At 47.9% G+C, this 17,055-nt stretch overlaps 1 protein-coding gene across 3 annotated transcripts in view; it reads left to right on the forward strand.

Annotated features, from left to right (window-relative positions):
- Nucleotides 1-17,055, forward strand: part of TMEM178B (transmembrane protein 178B) — a 338,156-nt gene that overhangs the window by 105,386 nt on the left and 215,715 nt on the right. For all 3 annotated transcript variants that reach the window (XR_004321309.1, XM_032483512.1, XM_006185356.3), the window contains exon 2: nt 6,335-6,448. Coding sequence is in view for 2 of the 3 variants with exons in the window: in XM_032483512.1 (XP_032339403.1) it covers nt 6,335-6,448 (114 nt within the window). In the remaining variant the exon portion in view is untranslated. The remainder of the gene's footprint in view (nt 1-6,334; nt 6,449-17,055) is intronic.

Consider the following 17,055-nt stretch of genomic DNA (forward strand, 5'->3'; position numbering starts at 1 on the left):
CGGTGGGGGCTAAGTGGACAGAGAGCTGCGCTGCAGTGGGAGACTTGCTGGGGACCTGACGTGCCTTCAGCGAGCCCGGGAGCACCCAATGCAGCTGTGGTTGGAGTCCGAGGTGGGCCGAGGGCCCTGAGAGCCAAGGCTCTGGTCCTGCCACAAAGATCCCAGACTTACTTCGTGGCATTGTGCAAACACAGCTCCTGGATGGGCGTCCGACCCTGGTGTTGGTTTTGCTGGTAGCTCCTGGATGTGGCTGCGGAGAAGAGGCTGGCAAACATTTGGAGCCAATGACTTACTTTACTTTGTAGATTATCTGATCAAAGAACAGATCCTGATCTCTGTTCCTCATTCATCCAGATATGTATTGAGGGCTTTGTGCCAACTGCTCGCCTGGCTCCAGGGTTAGGAATGCAGACAAGAGACCTGGTTTCTTATTCTAAGGACCTCACGATCTAGTGGTAGAAACTGTTCTTTGGATAAAAAAGGATTTGGGTCAAAGGAGCCTGGGGAGGTCTGCGTGTCATACCTTCCCTGAATGATCTCCTTCCCTTTTGAGGGAGTCATGATATATATTAAAAACTCTTAAAGTCCTATAATAAGTAAACCTTTTAAATGTTGTTAGACTCAACTTTTCCTAAATACATTTGACCATCACACATCCAGCCTGCCTCACTCCCCTTTTAAAGTGAGGGCTGGGGAGGGGGTTCCTGTGTTCTGATTTTTGCTCAGGCCCACGCTGGTCAGCCCTGGGCAAGGGTGTGAAGTTGTCGGTTTGCCATCACAGCACACCCTCCCTTCCCTCGAGAGCTGCAGGGATCCTCGTGCCCTTCTTAGCCTCTTTTCTCGAAGGTCACTTTGCTGCTGACAGTTCTGGTCTGGAGGAAGGGAACCCGTACCTAGGAGTGACTCGGTGCTCCCCGCTTTGAACTTATTTAACAGAGCTTTAAGAATAGGTACCCAAGAGAACAATGTCTGACCCAAAGGAATGACTCTCTAATGCGTGAATATAAGTACTACGGCACCTGTTTGGGGAAAGACTATTTTAGGTGGCGTTGGAGTGGGTCCCAGCACTGCAATCTAAAATCACTGTGCCTGAGAAGGCTTCTGCTTAATATATATATAACTCTAAAGTAATAGTCTCCTCCTGCAACTGCTTAGGAAACCACATCTTGCTGATAGCAGATGCATGTGAAAGGAAAACCGCCTACTGGTATCTGTGTAGAGTGGTTGGACTTCAGAATTTAGTGTCTGTGCACCATCCCTGCCCCTCCCCTCCCCTCCCCAGCCTGTGTTCCCTCATATGCCCAGTGAGCATCAGAGCTTTTGCTCTCCCAGCCCCCTAGGGTGTGACATTTCTCTCTCTCCCTCTTTCCCCTTCCCCCATGTCCCTCCCCTCACTGTGTGTGTGTGTGTGTGTAGCAAGATGTAAACACTGGTTGCTGATACTATTTCTGATTTCCTGTGGTCTTGCCCCCTTAAAATAAGTAATCTTAGGACAGCTATTGATAATAACAACTAATATTTTATTGAGCACTTACTATGTGCAGGGACCAAACATTGTACTTGATGTGAATGACCATACTTAGGCCTTGAGTCTTAAAGGATTCTTAAAGGATTTGAAATGGAGAAAAACAATGGGAACAGTCTTGCTCTGTTCTCTCTTTGCCACTGAAGACTTTGAGAAGTGGAAGAGGGGAGGCATTGGACTAAGGGATGCTGGAGTGATGGTTTAGAGGGAGAGGGCCGGGGAGATGTGAGAGGAAAGAGAAAGAATCCAGGAATGAGCTAGATGCCTGTGTTTGTCCCTTGGATCCAGTCCCTGCCTTGCACCTGCTCTGTGTTTGGAGGCTGGCCTGCCTGCCGGTTTCGAGTTGGGTTCAGCTACTGGGGGAAACTGGCAGGATAGGAGGGTGAGAGGTAGGGTGCGCACTTGGATGGCTGTAACCCTCTGCCAGAGCGTGCCTCACCTCTCTCCCACGGCCACCATCTCCAAGTTCTGGTGACTGGTCCCTCCTCTGCCTCTCCAGGCCTCATGATTACGCGAAGTCCTTCTGTGCCACCCTTGGCTGGTCTCTTTACACTGTGTGTGCAGCTTTTACAAAGTTTGTCCCTTTTGGAAACTCTCCCCAGTTACCCATTTTGGTGTCCTGTCTCGCTGGGACTCTGACATGTGGATAAGAGGGTCATTAACTCAGAAGGCAGGGCGTGGCTGAAGGTATAAAGTCCTGAGGGGACTTCCTTGCTGCCTCACCAACCAGTTATCCAGCCCTTTAACTGAGGCTTCCTGAGGCGGAAGCTCACATCTCTGGGCTGGAGTGCAGGAATCGGGAAAGATAAGTCTGATTTTCTTTCCAGGTAAGGCCGTGGGCTTCTCCATTGCCTTCCAGGTAACCCCTCCGTGCCGTTCTTTGCTGGAAAACCTGTTTGTACTGGGAAGCCCACATTCTGGGCACACGAATTTGGTGCCCAGATGGCGCCTGTATTGACAAAAGCCCAGCACACTGACAGGACCTGCAGACACATGGGTAAATATTTTGCCTTTCTTCTTAGGCAATATTTGAGGCTTTCAAATTTAATTGCCTTCAAAGGCAGGATGCTTGCATCCCTGAGGCAAAGCAAATAGTGAGCGCCCCCAGCGGGGCTTCTGGGAAGTTCTCCAGCCAGGCTCCCCGGCTGCCCACCCGCCATGCCCGCGGTGCCTGTCTGCCGGCTCCTTGTTCTGTGTCAAGTTGCCTCTTACATCACTGGCCAGGCAGGCTGGAGATGAGGGAGGCTCAGAGAGCCTGGGGCCTGTGGCCACTTGTTGAGTTTGTTTTGAGGCTGAGAGAACCTGATCTTAGCCAAGAAATTAGGTACATTTTTCAGACACAAGGGATGGGCACTAGTCTGGCCGTTACTGGTGGGATCTTGTTTTGTCTCCGCAGCTGGGTCCAGGGAGTGTTTTGTTTGATCTTGAAATTATGGAGTGCAGCGTGGCTGCTAGTTCACATGACATCTTTGTCCAAATCAAACAAAGGCACCCTCTCTGGCAGGGACATCCCCCACATATCCCACCAGCTTGGGAAGCAGAGCAGCAGCTGGACGTTAGCACCCAGGTCTCTCTGGGAGGCATCCTTGTGCAGTGCACAACCTGCTCAACTGTATATGTCCCATGTGGTTGTTGCTGATAATCGTGTAACAACCTTCTCTCCCTTATATTCATGTAACAACCAATCTCCCTCTCCTCTTTCTTTTCTTCCTCTTTGCCTCCCCCTAAAACCATTGACCTGGTTGACTCTCGGATTAGATTTACAAAGTGCAGCTAGAGGCTGTTCCATGCTCATGTGTGGTTTCTTCTCCCTGACTGTGATTGACAAGCCTCCCCTTACATTGTCCAGACAGGGAAGAAGTGTTTACTGTAGACTCACAGAGTTCTGCAACAGTCACCTCATTTATTCATTACATTCTAATTTGCCTCAATTATTTTAATCCCTTGCGTGTGATAGAAGCAGTTGGATTCCTTGCCCACTGAGATCTTCTAAAGGGCATCTTATATTATTCATTCTTTTCTTTAAAGCATGTGTTATTGGTGCTCACCCTGTGCTGGGGGCCAGGGAGATAAAGATGAATGAATAAGACAGTCCCTGCCCTTGAGAAACTCATCAGCCAGTAGGGGAGTGAGGCATGTAAACAGATAAATCACAGCCCATTGGTTTGCTTGCTGCAGTAGGGAGGGAGAGAGAGGGGCTGTTGAATGCCTGCTGCTGGGTGCTTGTCCTAGATGTGAGGAAGGCTTTGCTGGGGAGCTGTAGGAGGAGTAGGTGTGTACCAGGTGAGGGACAGGCAGGGAGGAGAGTAGAGGCACAGTGAGCGGATGTGGCATTATCAGGGCAGGGTAGAGAGCTGCTTGGCTGGAACCCAGGGTGTGTGATAGCTGGGGCTACAGAGCAGCTGGAGGTGGGGCTGGGACTTTCTGCCTGAGGAGTGTGTGTAAAAGAGATGGCATTTTCCTTTCTGGAATACAGTCCGAGCAGCCGGGTGGAGCGTGGTGGCCTTGGGTAGGAGACTGCCATCAGACAATGCTGGGTTCTCATCCTGGCACTGCCGCTCCCTTAGCAAGTCACTTAATTTCCCAAGCCTCCATTTTCTTGCTTATAAAATAGAGGTGATGATCGTAATAACACCTACTTAATTGGGTTAGAGAAAGGACTGGTCAGACAGTGTTCATAACAGAGTCCCGCTGGTGGGCCAAGTTCAGAACCCACGAATGGGTGAGGGGTGAGTATTTCCTTCAGCCCTTGGGGAGGCTGGACAGGGCCCGGCAGCTGGTTCTGCTTATCCTGTGTGCCTTACACACATCTTCTCCGTGTGAGTAAAGTTGGAAACCACCGGCCTGCAAAGCACTTGGTAAGTCTCTTCTACCTAGTAAGCCCTCAGTAAACGTGGTTGTTTGTTGAGATTGGTCATTGTTTTCGTGCAACTACTAAGAGGGAGTGGGGACAGAGAGGACAGGCTGGATTCCAAGGACATTTCTGCAGTGAAGGGACAGAACTGGGTGACCAGTTGGATGTCAGGGAGGAGGGGCATCATGAGAGGGAGGAAAGCACTGGGGATGACTGTGGGATTTGTGATGTTGTAGACTGGATAGGAAGTGATGCTATCAATGGAAATTGTCATGGAAATGAGAGCATGTGGGTTGAGGTATGAATGTGGGTTGAGGAAGCAGAGACTGTCTGGTAGACTACTTTTGCAAGAAATCTAGCAAGTTAGGGAAGAAGGAAGATGGGGCCAGGGAGATGTAGAGGTGTGGTCCAGGGGAATGGTGGAGCATGGGAGAGACTTCAGGATGTTTACATTTAAGTGGTTATTCATCTAGGCTTGTCACATATCTTAAACATCCACTGCAGGTGTCTATCAAGTAGCCACACTGGACCAATGCAATGTGGGAAATACACCCTTATTGTCAGGGATTTGTAAGGGAACAGAGACAGAGGGATTGAGAAATTACAGATAAAAGGAAAAGAGTGCATAACACTTTCCCCAAACCTTGCCTCTTTGGACAACGTCTGTCCCATCAGAGGAGTGTCTACCAATGACTGGCAGTTAGGTGGTTGTCCAGATATGATTTACAATAAGGCATGGTCTAAATGACTGCACTCCACCAATTGCCAGGTTGCCTGCTGACAGTGAGCCAGGGGTCAAACAATTCAATCAGGTGCCACCACTTGTAAATTGAAAATCAGTGGGGTGCAAAATGGATTATCATCAAAATCCATTCAGGTGCAAAACCAAATTTTAAAACCCTTAACCTTTAAAAATCACTCCTTTCCTGATTCTTCACATTGCCCTGACACTGAGTTTTAATAGCCCCCAGATAAGCCAGTGTCAATAGAAATGCCAGCCGGAAACCAAAACCTCCTGATCATGCCGTCTTTTTGAAATTTGCAAACACTGTGGATTTATGAGCTAATATGTTGGCAGTTCTGTTAGATTCTCGAAGGCGGCGGTTCTCAAACTTAGGTCTGCCGTAGAATTACCTGGAGGGCCTGTTAAAATTCAGATTGTAGACTCTCCCTCCAGGTCTCTGATGCAGCAAGTCTGGGGTGGGGCCTGGGAGATTGCGTTTCTAGCCAGTTCCCAGAGGACGCTGATGCTGTGGTCCCAGGACCACACTCTGAGAACTTCTGCTCTAAGATATAGGACTATTTTGATAATTTGACTAGCAGAGCATGCATTGATTGATAACAACTTATCAGTAAAAATCCTATTAGACCAGGCGTTGAGTGTGTTAAGGGGCTTAACTTTTTTCCAAGCAACCCGAGAAGAGACTGGTTCAAGGAGATAACGGTGGAATTCAGTGCATTGTGCTCAGAGGTGAGACGGGGTACATGGAATAGAGAAATGGAAGAGGCCACCTCTAGCTCACTGTTGCACAAGACAGCATGTGCTACAAATCACAAATGACACCATTAAGGCCGAAGCTTGCTCTCTGCTGGTCTGTGGATACAAACTGTTTTTTGATGCCAAACTTCTTCCCTTGATGTGAAAGTTGATTTTCCTAAGATTAAATAAACATGGCTGGGACTTTCTTAATAAGCTGCTATCAGCCTAAACTTTGACTCCTCCCACCTCTGATGCCAGAGATATATTTTTCTATCTAAATCAATGGTGTTTGATTTTGTTCCACTCCCTTGCTCTTTGGGAGGCCAGGTAGTAACCTTGTGTGTATAAACTGTAGGTGTCACCAAGCCCAGTGGGAGACAAGTCCCTTTCCCCAGGACAGAAAACTGGGCCTTGGAAACTGCCGCAGAGTCGGTTGCTGCCTCACTAACGTTCGGTGTCCTGCTCTCTTTGCCAGGGGAGATTGAGCGGTGCACGTACATCAAATACCACTACTCCTCAGCCACCATCCCCCGGAACCTCACTTTCAACATCACCAAGACCATCCGCCAGGATGAGTGGCACGCCCTGCGTAAGTACACCTGGGTTTCTTTCTTTGGCTGTGACCCTTCGAGGGCATGGAGGCTGGATGCCTACCAACAACTCTGTCCAGGCAGACATATGGACTTCCCTTGGAGGCCTGTGGACAGTCTCAGAACATGATGGCAGTTCCTTAAAGTGTCCATGTCTAGGGGTCAGAATTGCTTCTGTTGTTTTTGATTGCTTTGTAGATTTTGAGGCATTTGCTTCTAAAATCAGAGCAAAACACAACTGTCAGTTAGACTGTCATGAGTGATCTTACTTTGTCACCCTGATAGGCATTTAAGATTTCACCTACCTGACTGAACCAACTTCCTGCCTCAACTCCAGCATGTCTCCAAGTTGCTTGGGGTATTATCGTGGCAACGTATTAATCCCTCGGGTCATGTTGTCCTTTGTGATGGTTGCAGCTGTATCGCATTGGGAATTTGCATCTGGGTGGGATTTCTAAGGGGTAGGGTCTGGTCCTCAACTTACGAGTTTCTGTTTCCCCTAGAACAATAGACTTTGGGATCCAGGTTCGCATGTGATTTCTCAACAAAGATCAGAATATCTGCCTCCATTGGTTTAGGGAAATTTTTAGTCAGGGATCCTCAGAGACTTACATTATGATGAGACGGTGACTTAATGAGCAAACAGAGTTGGTTGGCTATTTTTACCTTTCTGCTCCACGGGGATCCACCTCCTGGTCTGTGTCAGGAAAGCTCTCCTTTGTTGCTGGCACAGTTCTTCAGGTGAACACAGTCTCACTGTCAGTAAGCTGCATGCTGCTTCTGGTGCACTTGTCATTTCTTCCCTATTCCAGCTTTTTCTGCATAATATCACAAGGTTAAGTTTCAGTTCACATTTATATGTGAAGAAGGCTCTCTTGTTTGCTCCTTAATAACAAGGATCCTGTACTTGGTCAACTTTGAATATGGTCAAAAACATCTTTTTGTTGCCTAGTTATCTTTTGCATGCATGGGGCCCACTAGGTACGTTCTACTTTTGGTTTGGTTTTAATCAAACAACCAGAGCTGGAGGTGGGGGCGGGGTGAGAGGCAAGTAAAATTAAACAGAGCAACCGTTCATTGGTTTCAGAAAAAAGATTGTAAATAGGTGTCTGGATGAGTTACTAAATGCCACTGGCCCAAACTGATATAGGGCAGGTGTGAGCAGAGGGGAAGGCATTAACAAAATTGTTCCCCCTACAAGTTTTATCACTGCTGGAGACACGAGCCAGAGCATGGGGACAGAGAGCTGATGCCCATCATTCATCCTCGTGGGCTGGACGTTGAGCTAAGCATGCCACACACTTATTTAATTTTAATGTGAGATTTGCTTTAGGGACACTAGTAGTCAAGGTTATTAATTTCCTTTTTGGAGGGAGACAAGGTAGGAGTCAAATATATAAATCCTTGACAATAAGGGTTTATTTCCCACATTGCATTGGTCCAGCATGGTTACTTAATAGACACCTGCAATGGGTGTTTAAGATATGTGACAAGCCTGGTTGAATAACCACTTAAATGTAACTTAAGCTGTAGGGGTCATGACAGAATCCAAGAAGGAAGAATTTGTTGGCATTGCGGCTTCAGTTCTCATTCACTCAGTTCAACCAACGTTACCAAGTTTTTCTGTGTACCAGGCACATGGTGGCTGCTGAGGCCAGAGGGAGCTCTTTCAAAGAGCTCATATCTGGAGATGGAGGAGGGTGGAGGGGAGTGGTGAGATACATTCACAAAGCAAATAATTACAAGGCAATGTGCTAATTACAATATGGTATAATTGCCTCAAGCAATTAAGATGGTTTAGGAAAAATTTTCAGCAAGAAGGAGAATTATTCTAGTGTAAATTGCACAGATGCGCTTCAAGGGAAACCTGGTAGAACTCTTTAGTGTGTATGCACAGTAGATCATCTGGAATTCAGACAGATCCCCCATTGCGGCATCACTGAAAATAGGTTACATGATGTTAGCAAAGATAGACAGGAGGCTAATGCTGAGCTTTGTGGATCTTTGAGCCCAGGGTCTTCTGGGTTCTTGTTCTGAAACTGTAGGGCCCTTAGGTTCTGCAAAATCTTATGCGATGGTGAATGGGGGTGCGAATAGGTCTATTTTTAATTGATAAAAACCATCTGAGCGGCTGATACACACAGAAGTTTTGGGCACCCTGTGTTGGGTGAAGTCGGGGCTCCCCTTTGGTGAGCGATTCATCTACCTATTTCACACAGTGGCCTAATAGCCTATGAAGCAGGCAGGGAACGTTGGCCATTTCTGACATCAATGATAGCTATTTTTAGCCAGAGGGTAGGTGAGCACCTGTCGCATCTGTAGCTGGTGCTAAGTGTAATTGGTAACGCTGGCACAATGGGGAAGCGCTGTAAATGTCAATTTTAATTTTCAAAGGTCAGGTATTGATGACATTAGGTGGGAAGTGGGCACATAAACCCCCTTTAAAATAAAGTAGAATCTGTCAAAGATTAGCAAACACCTATGATCAAGCTTTGTGGGGGAAAAAACCAGACTCTGATTTCTTTACTTATATGAGAGTCCTCTACTCTTCAGTACTGTCAGTGGGATCAAATAAATTCATTTAATACTAGGTTGGTTATCGCTTTATAATTTCACTGTAATACCTTACATGTTGAAATTTTTCTCAGTCAGTAATTTTTGCTGAAGCAAGAAATCTGATTTTTTTTCCCCCCTGAAATAACTGCTGGCAAATATTCTGGACTTGGTTAAACTTAGGTTATACATACATTTTTCATGAGGAATTTGCATGTGGTCATCACCCACCATTGTGGAAAACATCTTTTTTCCAAAAGGAAAAGCACCATTTGGTTTAAAACTATGCTGTGGATTTTGAACAGTTAATCCCACTGATGGGAGGCTTAACTATCTGGCTGAGAGCTCATTCACCTTATGGTCACCTGAGTAGCAGGTGAAAGTATAAAATTATCTGTGAGTCGCTAGGTTAACAAATCCAAGTGTAAAGAGATAATAACCATCACTCTGGGAAGTAAAGTCCAGAGAATCAAACGTGTACATGGTATGTGTGTGTGTTTGGGGTGGTCTCTGTGCATGAAGTTTGAATGCTGAGTTGTCTGGGTGATTTGGAGAAAGGTTGTCAATCTGTCTTGGATGGTGATTGCCAATGAGGTGCCTCATATACATTTCTCTTTCCCACCCTGGCAAGGGCTCCCCCAGAGAAGGCAGAACTCCTTCAGTAGTTGGGATGGTGGCCTCAATCCACCCATGCCTGGCTGTCTGCCTGGGGCAGCCCACCTTGCCTTCCTACCCGTCTCCTGCCTCCCACTAGGCCCCAGTGACCCCGAGTGGTGTTGGTCCAGCCTCCATGGACCCTAGGGGTGTACTGCAGTCCTGACCTGGGTCCTCCTGCTGCCTGCAGGGCTGGAGCAGGACAGGCAGCTGTCACAGGGCCAGCGAGGATGGGATGGCAGCTACAGGAGATGAGCTTGGCTGGTGCCCCTTTCCAGTGTGTTGTCTGCATTACTGCTGGGAATAGGACAGAGTCAGATCATCAGTGGTCAGGGGATGCAGGCTGGCAAGGTGGTGGCATCTTCAATGGTGCCACTTCCTCCTCTCATTAGAACACAGCCCCACAGGCTTTTCATGCTCTGAGGTCCAGGCCGGGTTGCTGTGCTTGTTGGGAGAATTCTGTGTCCTTGTGTGAGCTCCAGGAGCCCCAGGGGCCATCTCCAGTGGCTGTGCCTTTGTTCTCCCTGCCACTGGTGTCCCTTTGGAATGTCCCTAGAGCACAGCCTGGGGCTTGGACACTGTCGGTGGCCAGGCAAGGGGAGGTGGGGGGAGGAGAGCCTGGGTGGCCCGTGATAGGGTCGGGCGGCGGGGCTGAGGCAGCAGGGTCTGGGAGAAGGACATTGCTGAGACGTAGATGCTTCCACAAGGAGGAGCTGGCACCGACTGGAACTGTGCTGGGGCTACACTGGTGACCCCGGGAGGCTGGTGGGGGCCACTGCGGAGGGCCTACCTGGGGGCTGCAGGGCAGGTGACCCCAGAAGGCATGCGAAGGGTGGCCCTTTCCCACCCCTGCTCTCCCTGCCCTGCCTGTCGGGGACTCGGGACAGCTGCTGCTGAGATGCCCTCAGGGTTTGAGCCCCAAGACTCCGGAGTCCTGTGAGCGGAGGTTTTCTCATTCTGCCTGGCGTTTTCAAGATGGAGGTTTCTGCTCACGGTTGATGGCCCCTGGCATGGGGATCAGGGGCTGGACTCCACTTTCCAGCAGTTAGATCCTCTCCGTTACCTCTCAGGAGGCCGAGAGCCAAGAAAGCTAGGGTTTTTTTTGTTTTTGTTTTTGTTTTGTTTTGTTTTTTTTAAATCTCCCTTCTGTCAAGACAAAAGGTTGTCTAATTAGCTTGGAAGGTCCCAGGGCACGTTTCCAGCTGGCCAGGGAGGGAGAGAGGGGTGACCCTCCCCATCCCAACATCCCTGCTCCCCTCCCCATTGTCCTGAGGCCTCAGCCCCCCACCTGCAATGACACACAAACACACACTCACACGGTAGCCCTGCAAAGTGAAATCAGAAGCAATATGATACGCAGTTAAAGAGGGAGGGAGAGGGCATTTGAGGAGGGAGGGAAGGGAGACAGACAGACAGAGATGGAGACTTTGTGAAGGAGCAAGGACATCACAGTGGATGTGCTGCTAAGAGCGAGAAGAAATAAAAATTCAGAACTGCCTAGTCTAATGGAGACACCTGGATGACACATTGGGATCCCTGACCCTGAAGCTCCTGACTGCTCACTGTGGGGGCCTGTAGGTGAGTTCAGTCTTGGGGGACCAGCCCCCACCCAGGCTGTGTACAGTGAGAAGTCCAGCCTGTCTGCTGCTCTGGTGGGGATCTTGGTGCCACACTCTGATCTTAACTCTGCTTGGCCAAGTCCTAGCCTCTCCCACATTTCTTCCACATCCTCTCCTCTTTCCAGAATTAGCACATCCTCCCCCTGAACCCTAGTCTCCCTGGTGTTCTCTAAGACTCCCTGCAGTCACTCTCGGATACTGCCCACCTCTTGAACCCCAAGCTGCTCTTGCCCCTCCCCGCTGGCATTGGTCTTCTGGCCTTGGGCTTGTGTTGGCTCCTTGCCCAATGGTGCTTGTCTTTTCCAGTCCTGATGGACTGTCCTGGCAGTTCTGGAGCAGCCCGCTTATCTACCCTCTAGACTTTACTCCTTTTCAGACCTCTGGCTTCACAGCCCAGGAGCTGCCGAGGTTTCTGGTCCCTCACTCCCCAGCCATCCCTGCTTATGACAAGACGAATGTGGTAGACCAAAGAACTTGGGGTAAAAATAACAGTAATTATAACAACAGTAACTCCCTCTTTGTTCATATCAGCTGTGATGCTCCTTGGAGGGTGGCTCAGGGTTTCCTCCTAGGAGCACAGTCGACAGTGTTCTGACTTCTTTGCTGATGGGGTAACCAAGCCAGGGAGGAGGAGGCTGCCTAGAGGTCCCATTTTGGCCCAGGAAGATTCTGAGTCTTAGAATCCAGGTCTGAACTCCAGTGAACTCCCTCCAGCTATTTTTTTTTTTCTTTCTGTTTTTGGCTGATGTTATGTAAAACAGCCTAATGAGGTAAACATCCCAGGCATTAGAAGCTTAGGTCCCCTGCAGGGTCAGCCATTTTCCTTCCCCCGCATCTGCCTCAGAGCCCAGCCAGTGTGAGGTTCTCACTGTGTGCAGTCTGTCGTGAGCTGCCACTTACTTGCAAGACTGGCCTCTATGGGGGTCATCGCCAGCAAGAAACCATCCTCAGAACTGTAGAAGCCTGGGAGCACAGAAACTCAACCAAAAGAGCATCCCCATATGTTGCTTGTGTTCTAAAGTTTTTGCTTTTTGCAACCCATTCCATGACTCTCTGCCCTCACCCAGGGAACATTGTAAACCTTTTGGGACAGACACAGCCTGCAGCCCAGACACTGTCCCTGTGCCTGTCCTCCGAGAGCTCCTGTGGTATTTCTGCATCAGGCCAGGCAGAGAACACACACCTCTTAATGTAGTATCATACCTACAGCTGCCCTTGCAGCACGAGCTCATGCCAAGACTCCTTTCCTTCCCAGCTTTCCCTGCTTGTCAAAACTTCCCTCTCCTCTGTCCCATGCCCTCAGGCTTCTGCTAGACAGCAGGTTTACTGCTTTGATTAACTTGTTTGAGCTGAGATGTTAAGAGCGAGAAGAAATAAAATTCAGTTTACCTGTCCTGATAGCATTGTCATTTTTCAGGAGGAATGATAGTGAGGTGATTAAAGGTAGTGTGGAGATAATTTAAAGTCATAATACATATGCAGCTGTTGGTCCCACCTACTTAGATGGTGGCCTGGTGAGGGGGCCAGTGATAGAAACGGAGTGGACAAGAGGAAGGGTTTATTTTTGAGGTGGCTTCCGGAGTAGGGAAGGAGGCGGCCTGGAGTAAGGGGTGGGGTGGAGTAGAGTACAACCTTTTTTGTTAAAGATATCCACGTACTGAAACAAATCTGAGAACCACTGTGCTGGTGTAATTGCGGTCTTCCAGCCACAATTCCTCTGAATGTGCAGGTTCAGTTTTGTGCTGGGAATTAGTTGGAAGTCTGGCCTAGAGGCATTCTCTCAGCTTCTACAGATTGGAAGTTGTTTTCTTCCAGCTGAGCATTCTGATCCGGACACCACAAAGGAGACTTGGGTGCAATCCCACTGGTATCCTTCATCCATTTGTTCATTTATTCATTCAATATTCATGGAGCGTCTGTTCCGTGGGAACTCCGTATTAGGTGCTGGAAGAGATATTAAAAGGTATCCTGCTTTCCAAATTGGATGATATATTTCCAGGTGCCAACTAGGCAAGAAATCAAACTGCTTGTTGCTTTATGTTTATTGACTATCCACAGAGTGCAGGCTAATGCAGCTGACACGCACACATCATGGGTCCTGACCTCCACACACTCAAATCGGCAAGAACCCATTGCGGGGGAGATAAAAGCAAAACCTAAGGCAAAACTATCATATCCCAGAAGCATGGCCTGTTTTTTTTAGAGCAAGGGAAAAATGGACATGGTATAGAATCTGTCTCTTCTTGGCCCTCTAGCAGGAACTGTCCCAGCTTTACGTGCTGAAAAGGAAGCTCAATATGGCAGGTGATTCGTCTTTCCAGCAGTTAAGATATAGCAGAGCTCACTGTCCAGGTGAGCTGCAGCGGTGAGGAGGAGAAACATGACGAGGAGCTGAGTGTTCCAGTGAACAGGGACAGCTCAGCAATGGAGAATCTGGGTTGGATGAGACACGGATGTCTCAACAGTAGACACTTGCTATCAAGGCAGTGTGCCAGCACGTATGAATACAGTAAGTGCTGCTGTGGGGTTTCAGGATTACATGATCCAGCAGGGAGGAGGCTTGGCCAGAGGAAGGCAGGCCCCACTTCTGTAAATAATCTGGAGCATTAGGGAATTACAGTGAAACATAGAGAACAGTGGCTATGAAAGGAGCCCAGTTTTAAGGTCAGGGTACTACACCTGGACAAGATGGGAGATGCCATGTGAACAAGATGGGGGACCATTTTAGTCAGAGCACCAGTCTCAGATGGTGATCAGGATTGGTCTTGGGCTTGGGGATAAGGCTGCTTCTGAAGATAATAGAACGATGGGGAGGGAAGGAGAGAGGCATCTATGAACCAGACTCGCTTGACAGAAAATGTGATCAAGGCCTACGTTGTGTGGTAAAGGTCCTATCAGAGTTTAGACCAGAAGCATCCATTGGACCAGGAGCATCAGGATCGTCTGGGAACTTGTTAGAAATACAAATTCTTGGGCCTCAGCCCAAACCTACTGAATCCTAATCTCTATGAGGGGGGCAGGAATCTGTGTGACTCTTAACACATTAAAATTCAAGAACTCTTGGTGTGGAGGGCATTGGTGGGGGCTGTAGTGAGGGCTCGGGGAGGAGAGAGCATGGTTGGGCTTTGGATGAGAACTCGGGGAGGGGATATTGCATTTAGCACAGCCTTTCACACAGATGCAGGACTTTTATTTGTGTGCTATGCATGAACTGTTTCTATTTGGTCATAGCTCTGGTAATTTGTTTTTTTCTCCATGTTTCTTTTTGTTAATTGAATAATGAAAGAGGTGAGGTGTATTCACTTTTTTTTTTTTTTTTTTTTTTTTTTTTTTTTTGCATTATGTGCGTTATCTGGGAGCATCCTCCTGTGATCTAGCCTGAAATCTCTATCTTGCATCTGCACTGGTCTCCATTCAGAAACAGACTTCTGGCTCCACTGAAGCTAGGGGACATTGGGTTGAATTCCAGCTCTGTCACTCTCTAGGTATATGATCCTGGGCAAACTGTGTAAGTGTTTTAAACCCAGTACCCTCGTTTGTAAAAAGGAGGTAATCATACTTGTCTTGAGAGTTATTATAAAGTTTAAATTAAATGCAATGATTTATGTGAAATCAGTCAGTAACTCTGTAAAAGGCTGGTACCGAACAGCGTTAGATGCTGCTGTTATTATTGGATCACAGAGCGGAGCATGGGGGAAAGTCTCTGAAACGATATTTTGTGGACTCAGGGGCTTTTCTGTTCAGCTCTCTGCAGCCGCTGCAGGTGAGTGTACCGCGCATGTAGCTGTGTGTGTTGGTGGGCCTGCTGGGATTTTGCTTCTGCAGAGGTGTGCGTGATGAGAGCTGGCATCAGGTGTTTCCGGTGTGAGAGTAGGAAGTGGCTGAGAGTATTATGTGCTGAGTGGCAACAGTGTGGCGTATTGTGAAAGGAATTTCAGAGCAGAAAATCATCAATGTTGGGGATGTTCAGTGGCAGCAGAAGCAGCCCGCTGATTTATCTGTTGTGTCCAATAAGAATGCGGTTTAGACAGTAACATGAGTCTCTAACAGAAGATTTACATACTAAGTGTCTTAAAAGTAACATTTTTAGAGCTTTGAAGATAAATACGCTGTGAGTACATTTGTATTGGAATTGTCAAGGGGAGTATGGAAATAACTCTCCCCTAATGGTTGTAGCCCAGCCCTGCCTTCCAAGAAGGATGCAGTTTCCAGTAGGTACTATGATCAGATCCTCTCCTATTCCTGAAGTGAAAATACACACCCCCAAAGATGATGTTGTGAGAGTGTTGGAGGTATAGGGAAAAGAGGGTCCAAGAAGAGGGTAGGAGATGCTGTTAGGGTCAAGGGGGAGCCATGGGGTGTTGATATTCCTGTTCTGAGGGAAAATGAACTCCTTTTTCAACTCAGTGCCCACGATGGGCCATGGGGGTGGGGGTGGTTCTGGCTGTGGTTGTGGTTTCTGTGTTACGAACCGAGAAGGACTAAGAATTGCAGGGATATCAAATTGGCCTTGGAGGTAGTTTGCAACCTACCAGTCAGGAGAGAGGGGACTATAGCTCTGCCTGGTCTGAGTCCCTTTGGGAGGTGGACCTAGAATCCAGGCCATTGTAAATGCAAAATTCACACTCTTTCCTCACTCCCAGGATCCCCACCTACATCTTAGGACACAAGCTTACTTTCTCTTCTTCCCTCTCTGCCTGTTTTCCCAAATAGGCTACTCCCCCCTCCCCCATTATCCCAAAGGACAGCCCTAATTTATCCTCCACCGCTACTCCCCCACCAGCAGCTACTCGCCCTCCATCCCATTGTCTAAAGTAAATGAAGATTCCTCTGCCCCTGAGCAACCAGGCTAGCCACCCCCTCCATCCAAGAGCTCTAGTGTTCAAAACAAATGAAAGAAAGCTATTTATTCCCCACTTCTTTGTTTTCCTTTTTCATTTAATTACTAGTATCACAACAGGATTTTTTTTTCTATCGCTTTTCATTGCAAATGTATAGTATTTCATCTACATTTTGAGTTAAACAGGCTTTTGTGGACTAGCCTAGAAACCCAATCATCATTTATAACAGATATGACTTCTCTGGAAATGGGGTCTGAATTCTAAATAACTGACTTACAAATGAGTTTTTAGAATGGAGCTCATTTCAAAGCAGGAGACTATGTCTTCTACTTTCTAAGCAATTTGCCTCTGAATGGTCTTGCTGTCTCCCCTCTTTCTATATCTCTTGCTAGGCTGGATCCCCCAAACTAGACAACCTCAACAGGATGAGAGCTCAGACTCCCCTGTCCCTTATTCGTAGCCCATAACCAGCAGTTGATGCAAAGTTAATTCATGCCCCATGATGTGCGCTGTGTAGGCTTAGCTGAAATCCAAAAACCCAACCATGAGACATCAAGCATCCTTGGTGTGGGTATCATTCAGTCTCAGGCCCCACCTCTCAGTTCACATTGGTAAAATGAGGCTAATTCTGTAACATTTCCTTGAGGGTCTTTGCTTGGGCACTTGGCACCAAATTAGAAATGAGCAGTCAGAGGTGTGTGTATGTACATGTGTGTGGGGTACCTTCTGAGGCTTAGAGGCTGCTGAACAGGGGAACCGGGGTGTGGAGGTGATGCCAAATGGGACCAATACAGCATTTGTATTCCTCACGCCACCACATCCCACCGCCTCATTCCTGGATCTTCTAGATGCTGCACAGTTGCCAAGGAAACCAGGAAAAGGAACTGTTACAAAAGCTGCCTCCTCTCTAAACTCCTGGGCCCGCCCTCTTCCAGGTGA

This window comes from Camelus ferus, chromosome 7 (assembly GCF_009834535.1).
Source record: "Camelus ferus isolate YT-003-E chromosome 7, BCGSAC_Cfer_1.0, whole genome shotgun sequence".
In the NCBI taxonomy this organism is placed as follows: Eukaryota; Metazoa; Chordata; class Mammalia; order Artiodactyla; family Camelidae; genus Camelus; species Camelus ferus.